The sequence below is a fragment of the Equus caballus genome, chromosome 17 (assembly GCF_041296265.1).
Source record: "Equus caballus isolate H_3958 breed thoroughbred chromosome 17, TB-T2T, whole genome shotgun sequence".
In the NCBI taxonomy this organism is placed as follows: domain Eukaryota; kingdom Metazoa; phylum Chordata; class Mammalia; order Perissodactyla; family Equidae; genus Equus; species Equus caballus.
In genome coordinates this window covers 18,985,296-19,012,284 of record NC_091700.1, presented here as the reverse complement: position 1 = coordinate 19,012,284, position 26,989 = coordinate 18,985,296, and the positions used below count along the sequence as shown (strand labels likewise).

At 39.5% G+C, this 26,989-nt stretch overlaps 1 protein-coding gene across 5 annotated transcripts in view; it reads right to left on the bottom strand.

The window, feature by feature from the left end:
• Positions 1 to 26,989, bottom strand: part of IFT88 (intraflagellar transport 88) — a 135,547-nt gene that overhangs the window by 5,185 nt on the left and 103,373 nt on the right. For all 5 annotated transcript variants that reach the window (XM_005601085.4, XM_014731953.3, XM_070239447.1 and 2 more), the window contains one exon: positions 17,074 to 17,140. In XM_005601085.4, the coding sequence (XP_005601142.2) occupies positions 17,074 to 17,140 (67 nt within the window). The remainder of the gene's footprint in view (positions 1 to 17,073; positions 17,141 to 26,989) is intronic.

Genomic DNA, 26,989 nt, shown 5'->3' with positions numbered 1-26,989 from the left:
GCTCCTGCTCCCTGCCAGCAGTGGGAGGTTGAACCTGTAACATGAGGCTTCGGGAACCACAGCAGAACTAGTGACCCAGTCTCCAGTGGCAGTGCACCCAACAACAACTCCCATCAGCAGTGGGGAGTGCCTGCAAGTCCTCGGATAGCCAGGCCACTAGCAGCAACTGTGACACCTGTGAACCCAGCACCCCTGGCAGCAGTGCAATCAGCATCCCCAGAAAACCCGGGGGCAGCAGCAACAAAGCCCATGGAGAGCTTCTAGAGAGCCCAAGGAGAAAGACGAGGCCCAGGTGACCCCAGAAGCAGCACAAGTGCTCCCAGCATGGTGACCCAATGGCAACACCTGAGACTGAAGTGACATCATAAGCAGCAAGGCACCAGAAACCTCGGAGGCACAAGAGGCACAAGGAGGGCACTGACAATGCCTGTAGCAGAGGCAGTGGAGGGTGGAAAGTGGAGGCTCTCAAATACAACCAGAAGCAGCTGAGAACCAAAGTAACCAAAGCCTTATCCAAATAAGAAACATGGATGCTACCACAAATGCGGCAGCAGAGGATGAGTTCTTAAAACACCACGAAGAACTATAGCAACACAGCAGAACAGACAGACAATGACAACTCTCCAGAAACCAAACTTAAAGTCACAGAGGATTACCATCTTACTGACAGAGAATTCAAAGTGTCTGTCATAAAGAAACTCAAGCAGTGACAGGAAAACTCAGAAAATGAGCTCATGAATAAAATTAATGAACAGAAGGAGTAATTCACCAAAGAGACTGAAACTCTAAAAAAAAAAAAAACCAAACAGAAATTTTGGAGATGGGAAACACAATTAATGAGATGAAAAATAATGTAGAAAGCATTAACGACAGGGCAGACCAGATGGAGGAGAAAATTAGTGAGCTCAAAGACAGAAATCTAGAAATGATTCAGGTGGAAGAGGAGAGAAAACTTAAGATTTTTTAAAAATGAAGAAATCCTTCAAGAAATATCCGACTCAATTAGGAAAAGAAACATAAAGACTATAGGCATCAAGAAGGAGAAGAGAGGGGCTGGCCCTGTGGCCGAGTGGTTAAGTTTGCGCGCTCCGCTGCAGGCAGCCCAGTGTTTCGTCGGTTCGAATCCTGGGCGTGGACATGGCACTGCTCATCAAGCCACGCTGAGGCGGCATCCCACATGCCACAACTAGAAGGACCCAAAACTAAGAATATACAACTATGTACTGGGGGACTTTGGGGAGAAAAAGGAAAAAAATAAAATATTTAAATAAAGAAAGAAAGGAGAAGAGAGAGGGAAAAGGAGCAGAGAGCTAATTCAAAGAAATAGCTGAAAACTTCCCAAACCAGGGGAAGGAACTGGACAAACAAGTGCATGAAGCTAACAGAATTCCTAATTATCCCAATGCAAAAAGACCTTCTCCAAGGCTTGTAATACTAAACTGTCAAAAGTCAACAACAAAGAAAAAATATTAAGGGCAGCAAGAGAGAAGAAAACAACCTACAAAGGTACCCCCATCAGGCTTTCAGCAAATTTATCAGCAGAAACTCTATAGGCTAGGCGAGAGTGGAATTATCTATTAAAGGACTGAAAGACAAAAACTATCAGCCAAGAATACTCTATCCAGCAAAGTTATCATTCAGATATGAAGGAGGAATAACGGCTTTCCCAGATAAACAATAGCTGAGGGATTTCATCACCACTAGACCTGCCTTACAAGAAATGCTGATAGAATCTCTCCTACATGAAACAAAAGGAGAAAGGTTTACAAAGCTTTGAGCAAAGAGAGAAACAGACAACAGAATCAGAAAATTGTAGCTCTATATCAGAGTAGGTTAGTAAATAATTATAACATAAAGGATAAAGGGACAGAAAGTTTCAAAAATAATTATAATCACTTCAATTTGGTCACAAACTCACAACACATAAAAGAATAATTTGTGACAACAAAATCACAGAAGGGGAAGAGAAAAAGGACGGAACCTGCATAGGCTAATGGAGCTAAGAGGCTATCAGAAAAACGACTATCTCATCTATGAGATCTTTTATATAAACCTCATGGCAACCACTAAACAAAAAATCAGAGAAGAGCCATAAAACATAAAAAAAGAGAAAACTGAGAAACATATCAGAGAAAACCATCAAACTTAAATGGCAAGGGGCCGACTCCATGGCTGAGTGGTTGGATTCATGCGCTCTGCTTTGGTGGCCTGGGGTTCCACCAGTTTGGGTCCTGGGTACAGACATGGTGCCACTCGTTGGGCCATGTTGAGGTGACGTCCCATGTGCTGCAGCTGGAGGGACCCACAACTAAAAGAATATGCAACTATACACTGGGGGGATTTGGGGAGAAAAAAGCAAGAAAAAAAAAATGATTGGCAGCAGTTGTTAGTTCAGGCATCAATCTAAAAAGAAAAAAAACAAAACTGAAATGGCAGACAGAAACCTGAGAAAAAAGAAACAATGGAAATATATAACAACCAGAAAACAAAAGGTAAAATGGCAATATTAACCCCTCATATATAAACAATCACTCTAAATATAACTGGATTGAATTCACCAACCAAAAGACACAGAGTTTCTGGATGGACTGAAAAACAAGACTCAACAATATGCTGCCTCCAGGAGACATATCTCAGCTGTAAAGACAAACGTAGGCTCACAGTGAAGGGATGGAAAATGATACTCCAAGCAAATGGCAAGCAAAAGAAAGCAGGTGTAGCCACACTTATACCAGACAAAATAGACTTTAAGACAAAAAAGATAGCAAGAGACAAAGATGGGCAGTATATAATGATAAAAGGGATATTCCACCAAGCAGACCTAACATTTGTTAGTATATAGGCAGCTAACACAGGAGGACCAAAGTATATAAAGCAACTATTAGCAGACGTAAAGGGAGAAATCAACAGCAATACAATAATAGTAGTGGACCTTAACACCCCACTTACGTAATGGATAGATCATCTAAAAAGTCAACAAGGAAATATTGACCTTAAATGAAACACTAGACGAGATGGACTTAATAGATATATATAGAACATTCCATCCAAAAACAGCAGAGTATACATTTTTCTCAAGTGCATATGGAATATTCTCAAAGATAGACCATATTTTGGGAAACAAAGCAAGCCTGAATAAATTTAAGAAGACTGAAATAATATCAAGCATATTTTCCAGCCACAATGGTATGAAACCATAAATCAACTACAAGAAAAAAGCTATAAAAGTCAAAAATATGTGGAGACTAAACATGCTATTGAATAACTATTGGATCAATGAAGAAATCAAAGGAGAAATCAAAAAACACCTCGAGATAAATGAAAATGAAAACACAACATATCAAAACTTACAGGATGCAGCAAAAGCAGTACTAAGAGGGAAGTATACAGTAATATAGACCTGAAGAAGTAAGAAAAGTCTCAAATAAACAATCTAACACTATACCAAAAAGAACCAGAATAAGAAGAAAAAAATGAAGCCCAAAGTCAGTAGAAGGAAGGAAATAATAAAAATCAGAGTGGAAATAAATGAAAAAGAGACTAAAAAACAATAGAAAGGATCAATGAAACTAAGAGCTGGTTCTTTGAGAAGATAAACAAAATTGATAAACCCTAAACCAGATGCACTAAGGAAAAAACAGAGATGACTCAAATAATAAAATCAGAAATGAAAGAGGAGAAATTACAACAGTCGCCACAGAAATGCAAAGGATTATAAGAGAATACTCTGAAGAGCTATATGCCTCAAATTGGAAAATCTAGAAGAAAAGGATAAATTCTTAGAATCATACAACCTCCCAAAACTGAATGAAGAAAGAGAATCTGAATAGACCGATCACAAGTAAAGAGATTGAAACAGTAATCATAAACCTCCCAAAAACCAAAAGTCCAGGACCAGACAGCTTCTCTGGTGAATTGCACCAAACATTCAAAGAATACTTAATACCCATCCTTCTCAAACTCTTCCAAAAAACTGAAGAGGATGGGACACTTTCTAATTCATTTTGAGGGCAACATTACCCTGATAACAAAACCAGACAAGGACAACATAAAAAAGGTAAATTACGGGCCAATATCACTGATGAACACAGATGCAAAAATGCTCAACAAAATATTAGCAAATCGAATACAACAATATATTAAAAGGATCTTACACCATTATCAAGCGGGATTCATTCCAGGGATCTAGGGATGGTTCAACATCCACAAATCACTCAGTGTGATACACCACATTAACAAAGTGAAGAATAAAAATCACATGATCATCTCAATAGATGCAAAGAAAGCATGTGACAAGATCTAACATCCTTTTATGGTGAAAGCTCTCAATGAAGTGGGTATAGAACGAAAGTACTTCAACATAATAAAGGCCATATGTTACAAATCCACAGCCAACATCACATTCAAGAGTGAAAAGCTGAAAGCTATTCCTCTGAGGGCAGGAATAAGACATGGGTGCCTACTTTTGCCACTCTTATTCAACATGGTACTGGAAGTTTTAGTCAGAGCAGTCAGGCAAGAAAAAGAAAGAAAAGGGATCCAAATTGGAAAGCAAGAAGTAAAACGGTCACTATTTGTGGATGACATGATTCTCTATACAGAAAACCCGAAAGAATGCACCAAAAAACTATTAGAAATAATCAATGAATACAGTAAAGTTGCAGCATAGAAAAATCAACATACAAAACGAAGTTGCATTTCTATCCACTAATAACAACTGGCAGAAAGAGAAGTCAAGAATACAATCCCATTTACAATCACAACAAAAAGAATAAAATACTTAGGAATAAATTTAACCAAGAGGTGAAATAGTTATACCCTGAAAACTATAAGATGTTATTGAAAGAAACTGAAGGAGACATAAAGAAATGGAAAGATAGTCCATCCTCATGGATTGGAAGAATAAACAAAGTTGGAATGTGCATATTACCTAAAGCAATCTACAGATTCAATGCAATCTCAATCAGAATCCCAATGACATTCTTCACTGAAGTAGAACAAAGAATCCTAAAATTTATATGGAACAACAAAAGACTCTGAAAAGCCAAAGCAATCCTGAGAAAAAAGAACAAAGTTGGAGGTATCACATCCCTGATTTTAATACTACAAAGCTATAGTAATAAAAACATCATGGTGCTGGCAGAAAAACATACACAGATCAATGGAACAGAACTGAGAGCCCCAAAATAAAACTACATATCTATGGAGAGGTAATTTTCAACAAAGGACCCAAGTCCATACAATGGAGACACCATACACAAAAATTAACTCAAAATGGATTAAACTCTTGAATGTAAGACCTGAAACCATAAAACTCCTAGAAGAAAACATAGGTAGTTCACTCTTTGAATCAGTCTTAGCAGTATCTTTTTGAGTGCCATGTCTCCTCAGGCAAGGGAAATGAAAGAAAAAATAAACAAATGGGACAATATCAAACTAAAAAGCTTCTACATAGCGAAGGAAAGCATCAACAAAACAAAAAGACAACCCACCAACTGAGAGAAAATATTTGCAAATCATATATTTGCTAAGGGGTTAATATCCAAAATATATAAAGAACTCATACAACTGAACAATAAAAAAACAAACAACCCTATCAAAAAATGGGCAGAGGATATGAACGGACATTTTTTCTAAAGAAGAGATACAGATGGCTAACAGGCACATGAAAAGATGTTCAACATCACTAATCACTAGGGAGATGCAAATCAAAACTACAATGAGATATCACTTCATACCTGTCAGAATGGCTATTACTAAAAAGACGAGAAATAACAACTGTTGGAGAAGATGTGGAGAGAAAGGAACCCTCATACACTGCTGGTGGGAATGTAAATTGGTACAGTCATTATGGAAAACAGTATGGAGATTCCTCAGAAAATTAAAAATAGAATTACCATATAATTCAGCTATCCCACTTCTGGGTATTTATCCAAGGAACATGAAAACACTAATTCGAAAAGATACGTGTACCCCTATGTTCACTGTAGCATTATTCACAATAGCCAAGACTTGGAAGCAACCTAAGTGCCCATCAACAGATAAATGGATAAAGAAGATGCGGTGTATATATATATATATATATATATATATATATACACACAGAGAGAGAGAGAGAGATACACATACACATCCACACACCCACACACAACGGATTACTACTCAGCCATAAAAAATCCAAACATGCCATTTGTGACAACATGGATGGACCTTGAGGGTATACGCTAAGCGAAGGAAGTCAGATGGAGAAAGACAATTATTGTATGATTTCACTCATATATGGAAGATACACAAACACATAGATACGGAGAACAGATTGGTGTTTACCGGGGGTAAGGGGGGAGAGGGTGAAAAGGTACATGTGTATGATGATGGACGGAAAGTTGACTTTTGGGGGTGAACATGATGCAGTCTATACAGGAGTCAAAATATAATGATGTACACCTAAAATTTACATAACGTTATAAACCAATGTGGCCACAATAAAATTTTTAAAAAATGCTTTTTGCATACTTATTTTCTTTCTTCTTTCCTCCTTTTTTTTTTTTTTCCAATATTCAATCCACCATTTTTAGGAGTGCCATACCTGGAGGAGTTTCCTTGAATATTCAGTCCATCTTACCGTCAGAAATAGAAGTTTGTAATATTTCACAGTCAGCAGAAATACACAAAAATATCATTAAGGTTAAGGTTAAAAATAAAAGGTTAAGTCTAGCCTTTTTATTTTTCAGATGAGAAAATAGGCCTAGGGAGGTAAAGTCACTTATTCGAGTACACAGAGTGGCGAGGCCAACACCAAAACCCAGGTTTCCTGATGGCCAGCCTGGTCCCTGCCCATTATCTAATAATGCCTCTTTCAGCAAAGGATCCATGTAAAGTGTGGCACTTTCATATGGATGTGAAAAGTTTATATGAATAAATGTGGCCTAGCATACACATATTCCTAACATGTGCTATTCCAAGCTTGGCTGACTCCACGAAATGTGGCTGTCTATAACGACAGTTAAACACTAACAAAGTAAAACACAATCTCTTCACAGTCCCTCCCATGTTTTAGCCCCTTCTTCTATCCCCAGAGGAGCCTAGAGCCTCTTCTTGCCTTATAAAGCAAGTTTGCAATGTTGGGACTTGAGAAAAGCTTTCCTGGGGGAGGCTACATCCTGCTGTGACCAATGTTTCTATGAGGCAACTCATACTAGGAAGGTGACCCATTTGTAACATTTTAGAATGTTACAGTTTTTAAATAGGAGTTCTTTTTTTGTGAGAAAGTGAGGTTGATAACATAGGCTCCATTCACAAAACAAGAAGCAAACTACAAAAACTTTCACCGCACGTTCTCTTCAAATAAAAATGAATTCAGTTTCCAAGAAAAGACAGTCGTTACTTATTTAGAAAGAATATGGTTAAGAGCATGAAAATCATTTACAGTTGTAGATAAACTGAAGGCAGGAAAAAAAACTGTAAAGAGAAAATAAAAAGCAATGTACTTCATTTTTGTTAATTCTTTAAACAGAATTAGATTATACCAGATTTTATCAGATTTAAATTCAATGATTTTAGTGAGTACATAATATATTTACACTAGTAATGAATATAAGAAAAATACATAGATTTATCTTCAATACCATCAGGGATATTTTAAAATTCTGATGAGTACAGTACTAATTGTGCTCCAACTCAGTACCTTACGCTTTTCACACATGGCAGAGTAAAAGATGACATGGCCACTACCTTCAAGTCCTAGTCTATGGGTGACTTTTACCTTAAACCTTTACTATAAATAATTTCCATGATGCCTATAGCACACCTATAAAAATCCAATAAAAATATCTGATTTTCCTGCTTTTTTATTTTACTGATTTCAGCATGCTTTTAAGTGAACATTACTTTGTTTACAGAAACATAAAAAGGGAACCATACCGTAGAATTACTATTATTCATTGTGCTTTACTTGCACATAAGATTGTTTCTCAGAAGTTATACCATCTCTACGAGCTGTTGGTAAACAATCCAAGGCTTCGGGGCTCCCTATACCCTACACACCCCCTAAATCCCTGGAATCTGATTTTCACCTCCAACAGACTGCTTTCTTTAGGGCTACCAACACCATCCTAGTTGAAAACTCTAATGGCCTTTTTCAGTCTTCAAGGCGCAATCAGTCAATGCGCATCTGACAATTCTCCAACAGCCCTTCCTTGATTTAGGCAGCCGTCAGCCCTATCAGTTTCTCTTTCTCCAAAGTGCTAATCGAAATGAAACCGTCTAACAAAGTCTTCCCACTCCTCTGAACGCCACGAACATACTGCCCTCGACTCTGTCAGATCTCTTCTTCAATGATTCTCTTTCAGTGAGCTATAAACTCCGATTTAACTATCCATTAGACATCGAAAAGAATACTTTTGGTCTACACTTAAAAAAATATTTTTGGTTTCTCTTTTCTATCCCCAAGATGATATTCAATTTAGCACCTACTTAGATGCAATCACTAAGGAAGACCTGCTCCATAAGTATGAGGAAGTTTTTCACATCTAGAAATACTGAAGAACATCATACAGCATTTTTGAGACCTTTAGCATGAATCTATTTCCAATTTACTTGTAGGTACTCTCTAGTCTGACTTGCAAATAACCGATCCTTTTGCTGTGAAGAAGCTCATCTTCCTTGCCCCTGCTCCTTTCCAAAGTTAAGGAGCAGCATACCACAGCTATGGATCCAAGGCAGCCCCCCAGCCCTCACATCTAAGACAGTGATGGCGTCATCAGCTCAGATGGCATACTTTAACTTTACAAGCCCCATTGCTTGGATCTAATTTCAGCTCATTCTCACATTGTTACGGCTGTGATTATCAGTTTAAGTTCACTCCTAACTCCCAACTCCTATTGATCTAATTGTATTATTACTCAGCAAAACAGCTAACAGGCATATATCCAAATTGGAAAAGAAGACTCGGATAGCCACTGTTAATAGGCGACACTGTGAAGAGGGAGCCTGGGAAGGTAATTAGCGAAGGTGTAAGCAAGGCAGATAATTAATCTATGACACTGCTATTCGCATCCTAAAAGTACCTGGCATACAAAAAGGATCTGGGAAAAGGAGAAGCTGGAAGGGAGCTGGCATTTACCGAGTACTCACCATGGTCAGGAGTTCGATAAATGCTTATTTGTTGATAGACAGGCAGAAAGATAGGAAGGGAAAGAGGGAGGAAAAAAGAACTGATGGAATGTGTGTGTACGTATGCATGTGTGTGTGCACACGTATAGATAAAAATATACATACATGTGTATACATATTTTATAGATATATGTAATATATATACTTCACATATTTTATCAGATTTAAGTACATACATATATTTGTAAATGTTTAGACTGGATTTCTGTGCTTTTTTTGTAATTTGCTTCTGATAGAACTTCCAAAAGAGGGATTTCACGAACGTCTTGATTAACAGCAGTATTACTGGAATAAATATTCAGCTTTCCAAATTGGCAACTTTAAAAACCAACATTCATTTGTATATATAGTTTCCAGTATTTTTATTAAAAAAACCCAAAAACCTCTTTTATAAACTCTATAGTAAGACAGTGATGCATTTGTTGACATTTACCTTCATGCAAAGATAAATGTGATCCTGTAGTGGTGGGAAAAACACTGAGAATAACAAACTCAAAGGTCACACGTCAAGCAGAGGTAGCAACGTGGGCCCCACTGTACACAGACGTGGACACTAGAACTTCAGTGCCGCCCGAGTTCTCCTTTGTCAAATAGGAGTCACCTTTACGGAGTGCTCGCCTGTGTCAGGCACCGTTTTAAGTGCTTTCCATGTACTAACTCATCTCCGCCTCTCAACAACCCTATCAGGTAGGTCTTAGTTTCACTCCTATTTTATTGATGAGGAAACTGTGACAAAGAGATTAAGTAACTTGCCCAAGGTCACATAAGATGTGGTGACTTGAAAAAAGGGGTCACTGGATGTTGAATGTACACTGGGACTGAGGAATTAATTTCAACAACCTCAAATGCAGGGCAATAGGCTAAGGGCCAGAGGAAAGGAGCATGGTCCGTTGAAGACAAAATCTCATATTCTGTTACTATGTATGTGACACATGCGGAGGTGGCTGAAATGTAAACAGCTAAGACAGTCTTAAAAGGAAGTTAGAGTGATATAGAATCTTACTGTAGAAGCTCTATTTTTGGATTAGATAGCTGTAACCGGTGCTTTGATCAAAAGGGTAATTCCTAGGCCCCCACTTGTCATTACCAAGAATATCTACGGAGAGTTTGGCTTAGACTAGGAATTCACACACTACAGTCTGTGGGCCAAACCTGGCCCATCCCTCTTCTTGTACATTTAGCAACATAAGAATGATTTATATATTCTTAAATGGTTGGGGGGAAAAAGCAAAAGAATATTGTGCGACACATGAAATTCATATGACATAATAAATTTCAGTGTCCAAAGATGAAGCTTTAGAGAGCCCAGCCGCACCCATTCACTGACACACTGTCTGCCTTTGCAGCACAGTGGCAAGAGTGGATACGGCCTGTACTATCTGGCCCTTTACCGAGGAAGTCTGCTGATTCCCCCCGCCACCCCCACGGGCTTAGAGAATCACTACACCAGAAAACAGGCGACACAATAGCGTTAGACCAGCAGGCTAGACTAACAGAGACAATTTTCTTCAGGATTCGTGACAAAGAGAATACTTCAGTGCTACAGCCAGTGCTGTTAACTATCTCCTAATATTTATGACTAATAAAGCTCCCTTTGTGGTATATACAAGCTTCAAAGTACTTAGACAGCTGAATATCCAGCACAATCACTCTCTAGATTTCTTAGATGAAGAGGGCGCTTCATTGGGACTGAAGCTGATAGGAGTGATACTTTTAAGAAATAGGAGACTTCAGTTCCTCTGGCTTCTCAAGGGTTTTTTTGCCCTATACACACTCACTCCCTTTCTCCCAGGAGATCAGCTGCGTTTTGTTGATTTGATTCTTTGAGTTTAGGAGAATTCACACGTGCATTTTCTACCTCACCTCCTTGGACAGCAACCTTTTAACTCCTCCCGTGTGGTGGGCACTAAGCAGGAGCTGTTCACTCGCTGCTTGTTACACCAGTGAGGCTCAGCAAAAATGGGAAAAGGCATTCTAGGCAAAGAAGTTGCTCACGCTTGGACCATTATCTTAAAATAAAACTTTGCTTTTTTAAAATAAAAGAAAATACGGTTACAATGTGCTTTATAAAACACATGTTCCTCAAAAAGTTGACCTTAAAGTGAATTTCTGTTCACCGAGTCATATTGTCCTACTCATTTTCATTATAAAATTATTTTTAGTAGAGAATTAAGAGATATGTTTTCATAGGAAAATTTCACACCCAAGACATAATAAAAATTAAACTAGGGGCCAGCCCCATTGCACAGCGGTTAAGTTTGCACACTCCGCTTTGGTGGCCAGGAGTTTGCAAGTTCAGATCCTAGGCTCAGACCTACACACCACTCATCAAGCTGTGCTGTGGCAGCATCCCACATACAAAATAGAGGAAGACTGGCACAGATGTCAGCTCAGGGCCAATCTCCCTCAGGAAAAAAAAAAAACAACTAAAAATGCAGCAAACCATTAAGTATCACACAGAGTAAACAAAATACAATTTTAAAATGAAATCTTAAAACACAGTACTCAAAATAAGTCACCAAATGCCACTATTCATGCTAAAAGAGAAGATGCTGTACAAGAAGGCATTCTTGTTTCTTGAGGACAGATACACATGAGAAGCAGATGTGTTCTGTAGATTTCCTGGCCTCTAAATGCAGCCAACACACTAGGAAGGAACATGGTTATTCCCCTTATCTAGTTTATCCACGTGGACTATATAATGTTGACTATCAAGACTTTGAACTCGTAGAATATAGATCTAATCATGGAAGTTGATTTTCAGTGTGACTTGGTTTAATTTGTCTTCTGAATTGACTGACATTTTGGCACCGAGCTGCTAAAATCTTAACCCAAAATTTGCATTTAAAAAAGTAATGAGTTTTTACTTCAAGTGGTTAAGACAAGTTCATTTCATTTTAAATTAATTCTGTAAAAACAATAAATTACAGTCCTGCATCACTTAATGCTACGGATATGCTGAGAAACGCATCGTTAGGCGATTACGTCGTTTTGTGAACATCAAAGAGTGCACTTAACAAATCCAGATGGTACAGCCTACTGCACACCTAGGCTGGATGTTACTAAACTTATGGGACCATCATTGTAGACGCTGTCCGTCATGGGCCAAAAAACATTGTTATGCGGTGCATGTGGTGCATGACTGTAGTGAAAATCCTGGAATGGCTATTCAAAATTCTAAACTAAGCACTATTGCTTTTTAATGTATTTTGTATTAAATAATAATAAAAACAGCTACCATTTACTCAGCATCCAGTGTGTGCCAGGCATTGTGCTGATCCCCTTCCATGGGCTGTACATGTAATGCTCAAACCACCTCTCAGAGTAACACACTTGGGAGTCACAGAGCCAGGGCGTGAGGCAGGATGACCGCCACATACTGTGAATCTGAATGCGGTGGTAATAGCAGGGACATTTTTATATACACTATATCACATTGAACCTTGTATTTTCTCATTCAAGATACAGCAGTGGTCCTCAAAGTGTGGTCCCAGGACCAGCAGCACCAGCAACAGCTGGGACCTTATCAGAAATGCAAATCCATGGGCCCATCAGACTGATTCAGAAGCGCTGAAGGTGGAGTTCGGCAGTCTGTTTTAACAAGCTTCGAGGTGATTCTGATACATGCTAAAATTTGAGAACCACTGAAGAGGAAGGGAGCTGAGGTTTATTAAACAAATTAAGAGCAAAACTAAGGCTGCAATGAGACTAGTCTGATCCACGAAAAAAGAACAATTTTCAAGGGCCCTCAAGCATTTCAAAAATACTTATTTTAAAGAAACTGATAATTCTGGGGCCAGCCCCATGGCCTAGTGGTTAAGTTCAGTGCACTTCACTTCAGCGGCCTGGGTTCAGTTCTTGGGCATGGACCTATACCACTTGTCAGCAGCCATGCTGTGGTGGTCACCCACATACAAAATAGAGGAATACTGGCAACAGGTGTTAGCTCAGGGCCAATCTTCCTCACCAAAAAAAAAAGAAAAGAAAAAGAAACTCATAATTTTGGTGTATAAGTTCCCTATGGTCTTCTCTCTCAGGCAATATTTTAATATTATAGGCACTGCATTTATTTTAACATATTAAACTTAAACTAGCTTAAGGCTGGCCTCATTTGGATGCATACAAAAAACTGTCCCTTTCTCCTATCCTAGCTGTGAATCCAGACAGAAGGGCCAGATATCTCCATGTTGAGATGTAAATGTGCATCTCTAGCTTTTACAGGTTAGAGGGGAAGATGGATGAGACTGAGCTGCCTTTACATGTATGTCTGTCCGGGGAGTTCCTGAGAGGGGCACGATGAATGGGTGAGTGACCACTGCCCACGACTGACTGGTGCTAGTGGTGTGTGGGGAGGGGAGCCGCTGGGTAAGGATGGGGTGCATCCACAGGGTGCTACAGGGTGCTCTGGGAAGTGCCCCACAAGGCAAAAGGAATGAGAAAGCAAGAGAGGTAGCCACAGCATACTTTATTTCTGACCTCAAGGCCAGGGACAGCCTTGCACTGTGGCCTGTGCCGAGAACTGGAGAAAGAAGGCAGAAAACACGGATCTTGACAAAGTGTCAGGCTAGGACCAGTGAGGTCACTGAAAGAGGCATTCAAACCTGGGCTGCAGGGCGAAACGAAGAAGTCTGGGATGCTATGTAACTCATGGTGTTAGGAAGTAAGGAACAAAGAGGCAAATGCTAGGGAAAAAGCAAGCAAGCAAGTACCCCGGCAAGGAACTGTGCACTGCTTTGAACCTGTGGCAAGAGAACTGAGCAACACGAAACCCAGCTTGTAAAAATGCTTCAATTGGGGCCGGCTCCGTGGCCGAGTGGTTAAGTTCGCACGCTCCGCTGCGGCGGCCCGGGGTTCGGATCCTGGGCGCGGACATGGCACCACTTGTCAGGCCACGTTGAGGCGGTGTCCCACATCCCACAACTAGAAGGAACTGCAACTAAGATATACAACTGTGTACAGGAGGGGTTTGGGGAGATAAAGCAGAAAAAAAAAAAAAAAGATTGGCAACAGTTGTTAGCCCAGGTGCCAATCCTTAAAAAAAGAAAAAAAGGAAGATTGGCAACAGTTGTTAGCCCAGGTGCCAATCTTAAAAAAAAAGAAAAAAAGGAAGATTGGCAACAGTTGTTAGCCCAGGTGCCAATCTTTACAAAAAAAAAAATGCTTCAATAATGCAGTTTCTACTCCAAAATTCCCTCGTGTGAGAATAAAGCTTATCTGTGCACTAGAACTGACTACTTTGTGTTGGACTGAAATGGACTGGATCAGAGAAAGGAAAATTTATCAGAAAGGAAAAAGAAAAAGCAGCAGTGGGGGAAGGCCAGGACTAAGAGGGGAATTGTTAGCAGAAAGGCTTCTCCCTGCCTGCACACAGGTACCAGATCCAGGGTAGCCGCACCTTCTCCTCACCCACCAGCGTTCCTCTGTGGAGGAGGCCCGGCCCAGGGGGAGCGCCCCCGCTCTGGCCGCAGGCACACCTCGACCCTTCCTTCCGACGTTTCTGAGCGGCAGATGTTAGAGCCACCTGAGGAGACTTCCCGGGGTGGACTCTGGACACTGTCCTCTGGCTGTGGCTCGGCACCAACCTAGTTGACAGTTCTCTGGGCGCGCCCTAGCGTCTCATTAGGGGTCCTGACGCTTCTGCAGCAGACTTCCAAAGTGAAGACGTCCGGGTAACTCAGCTTCAGGCGTTAGTAAGCTCGGGTTTAGGGGTTAGCACTGGAGACATTCATCAGTTTATGAATTACCAGGGAAGGCTCTGAGGACTTAACCTAAGGTTGTTGGTGTTTTGGGGAGGACCTGGTTGGTTACTCTGAAGTGTAGGATCCTTAGAGGATGGTGAATCTGGTTCTAGAATTTTAACAAATAATACTTCCCTGGGGTTACTCAAGACAATTACTCCTTAAAGGGACACAATTTCAAGAGCTCATATCACAGACTGCCTGCCTCCTAAGAGTAAGGACCAGTAAGCAGCAGCAAGTCGGTCCAGTGAGACTTCCAGATTTTCTTTTAACTGATGCACAATGCCTTGTCTGCTGACTTCTTGGCCATTAAGAATATTTTTGGTACATCCAGGTCCATGATCCCTCATCTACAATTCCAAATTCCAAAGAGCCCTGAAAGCCAAGTTTTCAGGTGGCAATGTGTATACTTTTTGAGCACAAAATCTGACTTGACCTAAAGCTATTTTTAGACATCATTTATCTCTAGTGTGAATAGTCATGCTTCACTGAATTAATACTCTTTGACAATGAGGTGTTCCCCATGGGTATTACGTGATATATGGCTAATGTACCACATGACTTTTCTAAACTCCAAAAAACCCTGAATTGCACAGCACACTGCCCCAGAGGCGCTGGAGAAAGGCTGTGGCCTGTAGAGCTGGCTCTGGCTTACAGAGAATGCTGGGACAGACTCTCAGACTCAGGACCCAGCTAAATCCAACCCAACAATCAAATGCCTACAATAAAACAGGAGCTGGAGAGGAGAGGGCAGAAGTGGGGGCGATATCAAAGGGCTGGGGGACAACATGGAGACATCAGTGTCTATCACGACCATGGAAGGCTCATGAGATAGGAAATCTTGTCCTTGAAAACTCCTCAATGTGGCAGACTGCCCTTGGCACTCTTTAGACTCAGTGTCAATGCTTCTACTAATTTCTCAAGCTCTGGGTAATGGCTCCTGTGACATAAGGGTAAATAGGCCAGGATTGTGAGGCTCAGCTGGAGAAGCTGGACTGATCCTTGGAGAATCAAACCGTCTCATTAGAACTAGATGCCATTGATGATATTTAGCAAAGCAGAGCTCTGAATTCAAGAAAGCATCTTTGACCCAGTGAAAGTTTCTATCCCTAGGAAACTTAGAAAACACATGTGCAGTTCTCTATCATGGCAGTACTCTCGGCAGCATTAGAAACTTGTGTATCTTTCCAACTAGATTCTAATTTCCTTGATCAGAGGGACACGTCCTTGGTACTTCGCACAGTGTTTGCCTGGCACCTAGGATGCATCCAGTAAGTGTTTGTGAATGAATGAAAGCCCTGCCTAAACTAAGGGTTACTTTTTTTTTTTGGTCCTGACTCCTAGATCACAGATGTAACAGAATGCAGCTGGGCAGTTACATGGACCGGGTCATATATGCATGACAGTGCTAAGTATGGAAGTGAGAGTATGTAGATGTATTTATAGATCTCAATTTAACATTTACTTTTCCAATCAATTGCTTTAAAAGCTCAAAATTTCTACTAAGTTTAACTTACACTACTCTGCTGAAGCAGAGAAAGAAGGCAGATTTTGTTGATGGGAAAAAGGGAAGGAAAATTTAACAAATCTCCTTATTAAGTAATGACATCACAAGCAGTCACAGAGTCAAGAAATTTAGAGATGCAAAGAACTTTAGAAATCACCTAAAGCGTACAGCATTTATGTGTTGGTCCAAAGACATACGGTATCATGATCAAGCCTAGGACTAGAACCATGTCTCCTACTTCCCAGACTGGCACTATTTCTACACTAAAAGCGGGACTAAAGATTCAGAACTGTTAGCATTCTATAAGACCATCTTACTTCTCATGGTACTTCCTTAAAATGTAAATTTTTAAAACACATAGTAAAACCTCATTAGTATGGACATCAATGATAATTTATCCAACCTGAACTTGTTTATTAATCAATTATCAGAATTAGGTATGGTTATTTAAGAACTAAAATCTACTAACATTTACAAACACTCAATTTACATATCAGACCGACTGTTTACAAAATTAATTAGAATAAGTGAGGTTTTACTGTGTATAAAACAAACAAACAGATAAAGAACACCTCTGGATTATTTCAAGATGTTTCTAGAAGCCCATGTACTAGAACCTGTCACATCCAGCATTTCAAGGTAACAGGAAATACTTACCACTGCCAGCACTCCCCTCTCTTTTGCTGCGGGAACCCCCACTGCCATCTCTGCCAGATTTTATGCGCTAGAACAAGATGAGTTTAAAAGAATAAGTTATATTCCTTCAAAGCTGAATATAACTAAATGTTAATTTTTTAAATTAATGTTACTATGTAACTCTGAAGACTTACTGTTCCTACCTTCCTAAAAGCTAGGTTCAAACTGATTGCTACCTGAGAGTTGATTCAATAGGAAAGAAGACCAAGTTGTTTTGTAAGGACAGGGTTCAAAGCCTGCCCTCCAACACCTTGAGGAATCAGGCCTTCTCATGAAATACTCAAACAGCACTGACATTTACAAGTGCAGCATAACCTTTGCTTATACAAACAACTTAAAAACCAAATATTTTCTTTATGTGGAAGGTCAGGTCTTAAACATAAAAGCTTAACAGGGGTGGAAGAGGAGGAGAAGAGAATCTACAAAAAGGCTCTTTCCCACATTAGTCCTACTCTATAATGGTTGGACCTGAACTATTTCAGAGAAAAAAAGGTAAACTGGCTTTTTTTCAACTTCTATAATAAAGGCACTATTAAAATCTCCCAAAATACCTAACATCTGTTCAATAGTCTACTTTCTTAGACACAAACTCACCCTTTAAAACAAAGAAATATCTCCAAGCTATGACATTCTTAGGTTTCTTTTTACATTTATTTTGTGTTTTGCCTAAGTGCTAGGGTTTTTGTATGAACACTGAGTCTGCGTTGAGTCCACTGCCAGCATATGCGTATGGCTCATTTAGATATACAGGGTAGTTAGCAAACACAGACAACTTTTGATAAAAATTTACCATACAACTGAATTAAAATTTCTTAACATAGGTTGATATCTTATTTATATCTTCAATAATATAAAATAACGTCATATTTAATTCAAAGAACAAAGTATTCATTCCCTCAAATATTCATCCCCTCACATACAACTCCCCAAGTATTTATAAATTACAGGTCATGGATGAGGTTATTGGCAATGTAGTCTGCTAGGAAGAAAAAACAATTTCTTTTCAATAATTCAAGACTTATTTCTGTAAAATGAAACACTCTCCTAAAGCTTAGGACTTTCAAACATATGTAAACACGCTCAAGTCTTTTCTATGAAAAAGAAAAGAAACCTCCCCTGAAACTCCTTCTCTCCCCTTGCTTTCACAAACAAAAGACAATCTAAAAGTGATGTAACGAAATAAAAATTTAAGCATATACAATCAGATTTTATTTCAAAACTTGGTTTTCATCTACCCATACATTAATAATCTCCAGCATATCTAAAAGACCTATACAATGCTAAAATAGTTAAACTCATAAAGACAAATGCCCATATAACTTGACATTTTTTTCAAATTAAATGTGAGAAAGTATCTTGCATCCTACTTAAGTAACCATAAGTTTAGAACAGAACAATTTAGGAAATTGAGCACTTCCCATGATCAATACATTCTTTACGTCCATTATACCTGTTCCTTGTTCTCATTAGAACTTTCCAATCCTTTGGCTCTCATCCCTCTTCTCCTAATTAATACCTTTAAATCTTTACTTTTCTCCAGCCTAGAAGCATCCTACCACTTTAAGCACATCCACATCAGGACTTCCAAGTCCCTGACGTGCCTTCTTGTCAGTTTGCTTCTCTCACCAAGAGAAACTTAAAACCTGGTTTGATTCAAGACTTTCCTTTTTCCTCTTCTCCTCCCAGGATGCTGTGCCCTGCTGGAGACAAATCATGTAAGCACATGGAGTGCCAGCCTCCAGGGGCCTCCCCACTGCTGGCTCAGAGTCCTCGCCCACGCCCCACATGAGCAGTGCCTTTCTAACACACCACATTCTGTCCTCTTCACTGTGGCAACTGACTGCCCTGGTACTTTGTGAATGCAGGCAGCCTGCATCTCCTTGGATGTGCGAACCGCCTCTCTCCACGGAACTCCCTCTGTCTGCCACCCCCTTCCTCATCTTCTTCCCCGCTCTCACTTCTCCTTTAAGGCTCAGCTCCACTCATCTCCTCAGGGAGACTCCCCCGTGTGTCCCAGGTGGGTGCTTGTTGAGAGTGCTCACCAGCACCCACGCACTCCTCACACTCACGGCCCTGCCCTGCTTGCTTATCTTTCTCCTCCACCACTCTCCTTTAAGCAGAGAATGTGGGCTGTTATCCTCTTCCAACTGAATACCTATTTGCCATTGAAAATCAATGAATTCCACCAGAATGAATCTTGTGGACCAACAGCTATACTAGCTGTAGCAATGATTTCATGTGGAAGTTACAGAGATGGCAATTTCAAAAGTAAAACCAAATCATTAGTTTACAAGGTTCTAACTTCAAAGAAATATGAACAGTCAAGACTCAGTTTACTTTTCATCTCTCATATCATTTACTCTGCAGAGGTCTGATCGTCAATGTTTTCAGTCATGATCTAATTTCTTCCTTAGCAGTAAAGCCCTCAAAGGACAGAGCCACTGCAAGTGGTGGTCCCACAAGGCAAAGGGCTGCCTGGTGGATAGATCAGACTCAGGTTCCATGACGTGCCTATGTATCCCACAGTTGGCCTGGGAGCTGGTGTTGTCTGTTAAGCGGGTGGTGAGAGGTAAATTGGGCCTGGGTGAAGCCCTGAAGAACTAAAGGAAACCAGGAGGTGGGGGGGGAGGGGGGGGGCGTCTGTTACAGAGGCCATAGACACGGAGTTGCTGTTAAGTCAGGCAAAGTGAAAATCAAAAAGGCCCCGTTATATTTATCAACATGGAGGTGATTAATCTTAGTGAGAGTAATTCTAGTAATGGAAAGAGTCAAGGTTACATTGATTTGAAGGGTGCCTGGGAGGTGAAAAAATAAAGATCAAGTATCGATAACTTATTGTAGATCTTTAGCCAGGAGGAAAGAGAATAATGACAGTGGGGCACGTCCCAGATTTTTGCAGGGCCTAAAGCTTATAGTTCAGGGGAAGAGCTGATAGGTTCAGATGAAAGAGAATATAAAACTATGAAAATAAAATGCGTGCAATAATAAAAATTTATTTACAAAGGGCCAATGCAAATGAGGGCCTGAAGCTTAAGCTCTACCCTCCACTGTAAATGCCCCGCGCCATGGCGGCTCCAGCTGTCCCCAGGGCACAGGCAGAGACCACTTTCTGTGGCTCTCTCGCCACTAGACCACAGACTCCTGGAGGACCCTGGGCCCTGTTTTACACTGACACATCTGACACACGATCCACCTCAGATCTATCACAATACCAAGAACATTTCAGGAGCACAATAAATGTTTGTCAAACACAGTCATACTGATGTTCACATCATACAGTATATGAAGATTTTGAATAGGAGAAATACTTAATCCATCTTCTCAGAGTTTTAAGACTTAATTCACGGGAATATTACTCACTTTGGAGTGGTATGAGGTAAGGCTTGATGGAAGGTAAGAAAGGAAGCATTGAAATGAAACAATAATTGAGAAAAATGATTCTCATTAGATCAACACTAAAACATAAAGGAAAGAGCCATATAATGGAATATGAAACAAAAAAATGACAGAAATCTGTATTTATTGACATGGAAAGCTGTCCATGTTATTTTGCTAAATGAGGAAGAGAAGCAGGTTCTAAGAGAGTATTTTTGCAAAAATTGCATTTTTCTAAGAAAAGTTCCATTTAAAAAATACTTGTATTGAGGTTTTGGCCGGAGCAATTCGGCAGGAAAAAGAAATAAAAGGAATCCAAATAGGTAATGAAGAAGTAAAACTCTCGCTGTTTGCAGACGACATGATCTTATATATAGAAAACCCCAAAGAATCCACAGAAAAACTATTAGAAACAATCAACAACTACAGCAAAGTAGCAGGGTATAAAATCAACATACATAAATCAGTAGCATTTCTATACATTAACAATGAACTAACAGAAAAAGAACTCAAGAACTCAATCCCATTCACAATCGCAACGAAAAGAATAAAATACCTTGGGATAAATTTAACCAAGGAAGTGAAGGATTTATACAATGAAAACTACAGGACTTTCTTGAAAGAAATTGACGATGACATAAAGAGATGGAAAGACATTCCATGCACATGGATTGGAAGAATAAACATAGTTAAAATGTCCATACTACCTAAAGCAATCTACAGATTCAATGCTATCCCAATCAGAATCCCAAGGGCATTCTTTTCAGAAATTGAACAAAGAATCCTAAAATTCATATGGGGCAGCAAAAGACCGAGAATTGCTAAAGCAATCCTGAGAAAGAAAAACAAAGCCGGAGGAATCACAATCCCCGATTTCAAAACATACTACAAAGCTACAGTGATCAAAACAGCATGGTACTGGTACAAAAACTGGTCCACAGATCAATGGAACAGAATTGAAAGCCCAGAGATAAAACCACACATCTATGGACAGCTAATTTTCGACAAAGGAGCGGAGGGCCTACAATGGAGAAAAGAATGTCTCTTCAACAAATGGTGCTGGGAAAACTGGACAGCCACGTGCAAAAGATTGAAAATTGACCATTCTTTTTCACCACACACCAAAATAAACTCAAAATGGATCAAAGACCTTAAGATTAGTCCTGAAACAATAAGTCTTCTAGAAGAAAATATAGGCAATACACTCTTTGACATCAGTTTCAAAAGAATCTTTTCGGACACTATAACTCCTCAGTTGAGGGAAACAATAGACAAAATAAACAAATGGGATTTCATCAGACTAAAGAGCTTCTTCAAGGCAAGGGAAAACAGGATTGAAACAAAAAAACAGCCCACTAATTGGGAAAAAATATTTACAAGCCACTTATCCGACAAAGGCTTAATCTCCATAATATACAAAGAACTCACACAGCTTAACAACAAAAAAACAAACAACCCGATCAAAAAATGGGCAGAGGACATGAACAGACATTTCTCAAAAGAAGATATAAGTATGGCCAATAGACACATGAAAAGATGTTCATCATCGCTAATCATAAAGGAAATGCAAATCAAAACTACACTAAGATGTCACCTTATACCGGTTAGATTGGCAAAAACATCCAAAACCAAGAGCGACAAATGTTGGAGAGGTTGTGGAGAAAAAGGAACCCTCATACACTCTTGGTGGGAATGCAAACTAGTACAGCCACTATGGAAAAACAGTATGGAGATATCTCAAAAAGTTAAAAATAGAAATACCTTATGACCCAGTCATCCCACTACTGGCTATCTATCCTAAGAACCTGAAATCAGAAATCCCAAGAGTCCTTTGCACCCCTATGTTCATCACAGCATTATTTACAATAGCCAAGACGTAGAACCAACCTAAATGCCCAGAAACTGATGATTGGATAAAGAAAATATGGTATATATACACAATGGAATACTACTCAGCCATAAAAAAGGACAAAATTGGTCCATTCGCAGCAACATGGATAGACCTCGAGGGTATTATGCTAAGCGAAATAAGCCAGACAGAGAAAGACGAACTATATATGATCCCACTCATAGGTGAAAGATAACATATTGACAAGGAGAACTGATCGGTGGTTACCAGGGAAAAGGGGGGTGGGGGGAGGGCACAAAGGGGGAAGTGGAGTACCCACAACAAGACTAACAATAATGTACAACTGAAATCTCACAAGGCTGTAATCTATCATAACATTAATTAAAAAAATACTTGCATTAATATATGTTTCTATATATTTGTAAAAATGCCTAGGAAGATAGATACCAAAATGCTAATAGTGATCTCAAAATGATGGGATGGATGGATCATTATCACTTTTTTGTTTATATATTTTTATTTGAATTAAAATATTACTTATAAATGTAATCTACCTGAATTTTTAAAAGAACATTTTTTAATAATATCAAAAAAGATGGCATTTCTATTTTGAAAAAAATGATGCCATTCCCATTTTGGAAAAAAAAATGAGAGAAGAAGGGACATAGAAGAGCAAAGGAGATACAAATAAAATAATGAAACAAATAAGTAAGTGTGGGAGTGAGAACCATTTTTTCCCTTTACCTACTCCTCACTACGCACACACGACCATAGGTGTCATATACTCCTCTCTTGGAACTGGAGTCAACTCAGAGCCTTTGAAAGCTGGTGCACCCTTATAGATCGCCTACAACAGTTCTCCTCAAGGTGCGGTCCGCAAACACGCCAGCCCACCAACAGCCACCTGCTCTGGACGAGGTGAACGCAGAACTCAAGCGCGAGAGCTTACAAACCTTCACAGCGATTTGAGATTTCTTACATCTAAGCACATGACCATTTTCCTAGAAATGTCAGTGACAGACTGAGAAAAAAAAAATACCTTCACCACACACAGTTTGAGAAGCACTGATCAGAACACTACCCTGACTTTACAGCTAATGAGGACAAGCTCCAGAAAGGAGAAGCGTCCGCCCAGGTCACAGAGCTGACCCACGGTCAAGTCAGGAGAAAAGCCAGGGCTCTGTCCACCATACCGCGCTTTGATTCCACAAGAATTAGATTTTTGTCAAACAGAACAAGGAGCAGTTACCTGCTGCCTGGTTAAGAATTCTTAAGAAAACTGGCTCTGAACTCAAGAGAAAACAGAATTTAAGACATTTCTTTGCGGCTTCCACTCCAAAGAATCCATGAACGTGGCTGCCGTTTCCCGCCCTAAGACCTCTGCTCATACTTCTGCCTCTGCACACCAAACGCCAAGCATCCAGTCACACCTGCTCCGAACACCAGCTCCTCAGGAACTGCCTCTGACGCCCGCATCTTGAGCTGAACCCCTCAACCTTCCAGCCGCCATAGCTCTGGATGTTTTCCTCACACGCAAGGTTTTCTCTCTGTGCCGTGTGGCAGAGTAATTTATGTTCATCTTACTCTCCCACGTTGAGCACCTTGAGCACTGGCCAACTCTTACACATCACTGTGTCTTCCACGACGCACAGCAGATCGTAATAAAGGCTTCCTGAATGGATGAACTAAGAAACTAACACAAGGCAATGCACGAAAGCACTGATATCAATGGGTTTTAACACAATAAGGGATTTGGTAATCTTGCAAAATGTAATCAATACTCAGATCAACACAAATTTGTTACAAAGATAGTCTCTTTTGTATTTTTGTTGAACTTTGTAAATGCGATAGTGCATAAAATGTGCAAGACATTCTTACAGTTTTCATTACATATATGAACTTTTAAAATTTGGCATTATTTTCTGTACAATTTTAAACTTCTGCCTTTATGAGGCTTTAATACTGAGTCTCCTTTAAAGAAATGGTTTCTGCTCAACTAGGTTGCATACTCATTTTCTTTGTTTTTTGGCAATAATTGGAAATTTGGCGATAAGTATCAACCACATTTTATATTAGTTTTGAATGTCACATGAGAGTTTGTCAATTTGGACAAAAGAAAGCATTTCTTGAAAGTGTTGATTTCTTTGGGGGAAAAACAGCAAATATTGGGACAGCATTCTTTTTTTTTTTTAATTGAGTTATTGATAGGTTACAATCTTGTGAAATTTCAGTTGTACATTAATGTTTGTCAGTCATGTTGTAGGTGCACCATTTCACCCTTTGTACCCACCCCCCACCCCACCTTTCCCCTGGTATCCACTAAACTGTTCTTAGTCCATAATTTTAAATTCCTCATATGAGTGGAGTCATACACAGATTGTCCTTCTCTCGCTGGCTTATTTCACTTAACATAATTCTCTCAAGGTCCATCCATGTTATTGCAAATGGAATGATTTTGTTCTGTTTTGCAGCTGAGTAGTATTCCATTGTATATATGTACCACATCTTCTTTATACATTCGTCTGTTGCTGGACACTTAGGTTGCTTCCACGTCTTGGCTACTGTAAACAGTGCTGTAATAAACATTGGGGTGCATAGGACTTTTGGGATTGCTGACTTCAGGCTCTTTGGATAAATACCCAGTAGTGGGATGGCTGGATCGTATGGTAGTTCTATTTTTAATTTTTTGAGGAATCTCCATACTGTTTTCCATAGTGGCTGCACCAGTTTGCATTCCCACCAGCAGTGTATGAGGGTTCCTTTTTCTCCGCAACCTCTCCAACATTTGTTACTATTAGTCTTAGATATTTTTGTCATTCTAACGGGTGTAAGGTGATATCTTAGTGTAGTTTTGATTTGCATTTCCCTGATGATCAGCGATGATGAGCATCTTTTCATGTGCCTATTGGCCATCAATATATCTTCTTTGGAGAAATGTCTGTTCATGTCTCCAGCCCATTTTTTGATTGGGTTGTTTGATGTTTTGTTGTTGAGTTGCGAGAGTTCTTTATATATTATGGATATTAAGCCTTTGTCAGATATAAGACTTGCAAATATTTTTTCCCAGTTAGTGGGTTGTTTTTCTGTTTCAATCCTGTTTTCATTTGCTTTGAACAAGCTCTTTAATCTGATGAAGTCCCATTTGTTTATTCTTTCTATTGTTTCCCTTCGTCTGAGAAGGCATGGTGTCTGAAAAGATCCTTTTAGTACTGATGTCAAAGAGTGTACTGCCTATGTTTTCTTCCAGAAGCCTTATGGTTTCAGGTCTCACCTTTAGGTCTTTGATCAATTTTGAGTTTATTTTGGTGAATGGTGAAAAAGAATGGTCAATTTTCATTCTTTTATATGTGGCTTTCCAGTTTTCCCATCACCATTTGTTGAAAAGACTTTCTTTTCTCCATTGTATGCCCTCAGCTCCTTTGTCAAAGATAAGCTGTCCATAGATGTGTGGTTTTATTTCTGGGCTTTCAATTCTGTTCCATTGATCTGTGCACCTGTTTTTGTACCAGTACCATGCTGTTTTGATTACCGTAGCTTTGTAGTACGTTTTGAAGTCAGGGATTGTGATGCCTCCCGTTTTGTTCTTTTTTCTCAGGATTGCTTTAGAGATTTGGGGTCTTTTCTTGCCCCATATGAATTTTAGGATTCTTTGTTCTAATTCTGTAAAGAATGTCATTGGGATTCTGATTGGGATGGCGTTGAATCTGTAGATTGCTTTAGGTAGAACGGACATTTTAATTATGTTTATTCTTCCAGTCCATGTACATGGAATGTCTTTCCATCTCCTTATGTCGTCATCCAATTCTCTCAGAAAGGCCTTGTAATTTTCATTATATAGGTCCTTCACTTCCTTGGTTAAATTTACCCCAAGGTATTTTATTCTTTTTGTTGCGATTGTGAATGGTATTGTATTCTTGAGTTCTTTTTCTGTTGGTTCATTACTGGAGTATAGAAATGCTACTGATTTATGCAAATTGATTTTATACCCTGCAACTTTGCTGTAGTTGTTGATTACTTCTAACAGTTTTCCAATGGATTCTTTGGGGTTTTCTATATATAAGATCATGTCGTCTGCAAACAGCAAGAGTTTCACTTCTTCCCTCCCTATTTGGATTCCTTTTATTCCTTTTTCTTGCCTGATTGCTCTGGCCAGGACCTCCAGTACTATGTTAAATAAGAGTGGGGATAGAGGGCATCCTTGTCTCCTTCCTGTTTTCAGGGGGATGGCATTCAGTTTTTACCCATTGAGTATGATGTTGGCTATGGGTTTGTCGTATATGGCCTTTATTATGTTGAGGTAGTTTCCTTCTATGCCCATTTTGTTCAGAGTTTTTATCATAAATGGCTGTTGGATCTTGTCAAATGCCTTCTCTGCATCTATTGAGATGATCATGTGGTTTTTATTCCTCAGTTTGTTGAGGTGGTGTATCACGTTGATTGATTTGCGGATGTTGAACCATCCCTGTGTCCCTGGTATGAATCCCACCTGATCATGATGTATGATTCTTTTGATGAATTGCTGAATTCTGGTTGCCAAAATTTTGTTTAGAATTTTTGCATCTATGTTCATCAGTGATATTGGCCTGTAGTTCTCTTTTTTCGTGGTGTCCTTGTCAGGTTTTGGTATCAGCATGATGTTGGCCTCATAGAATG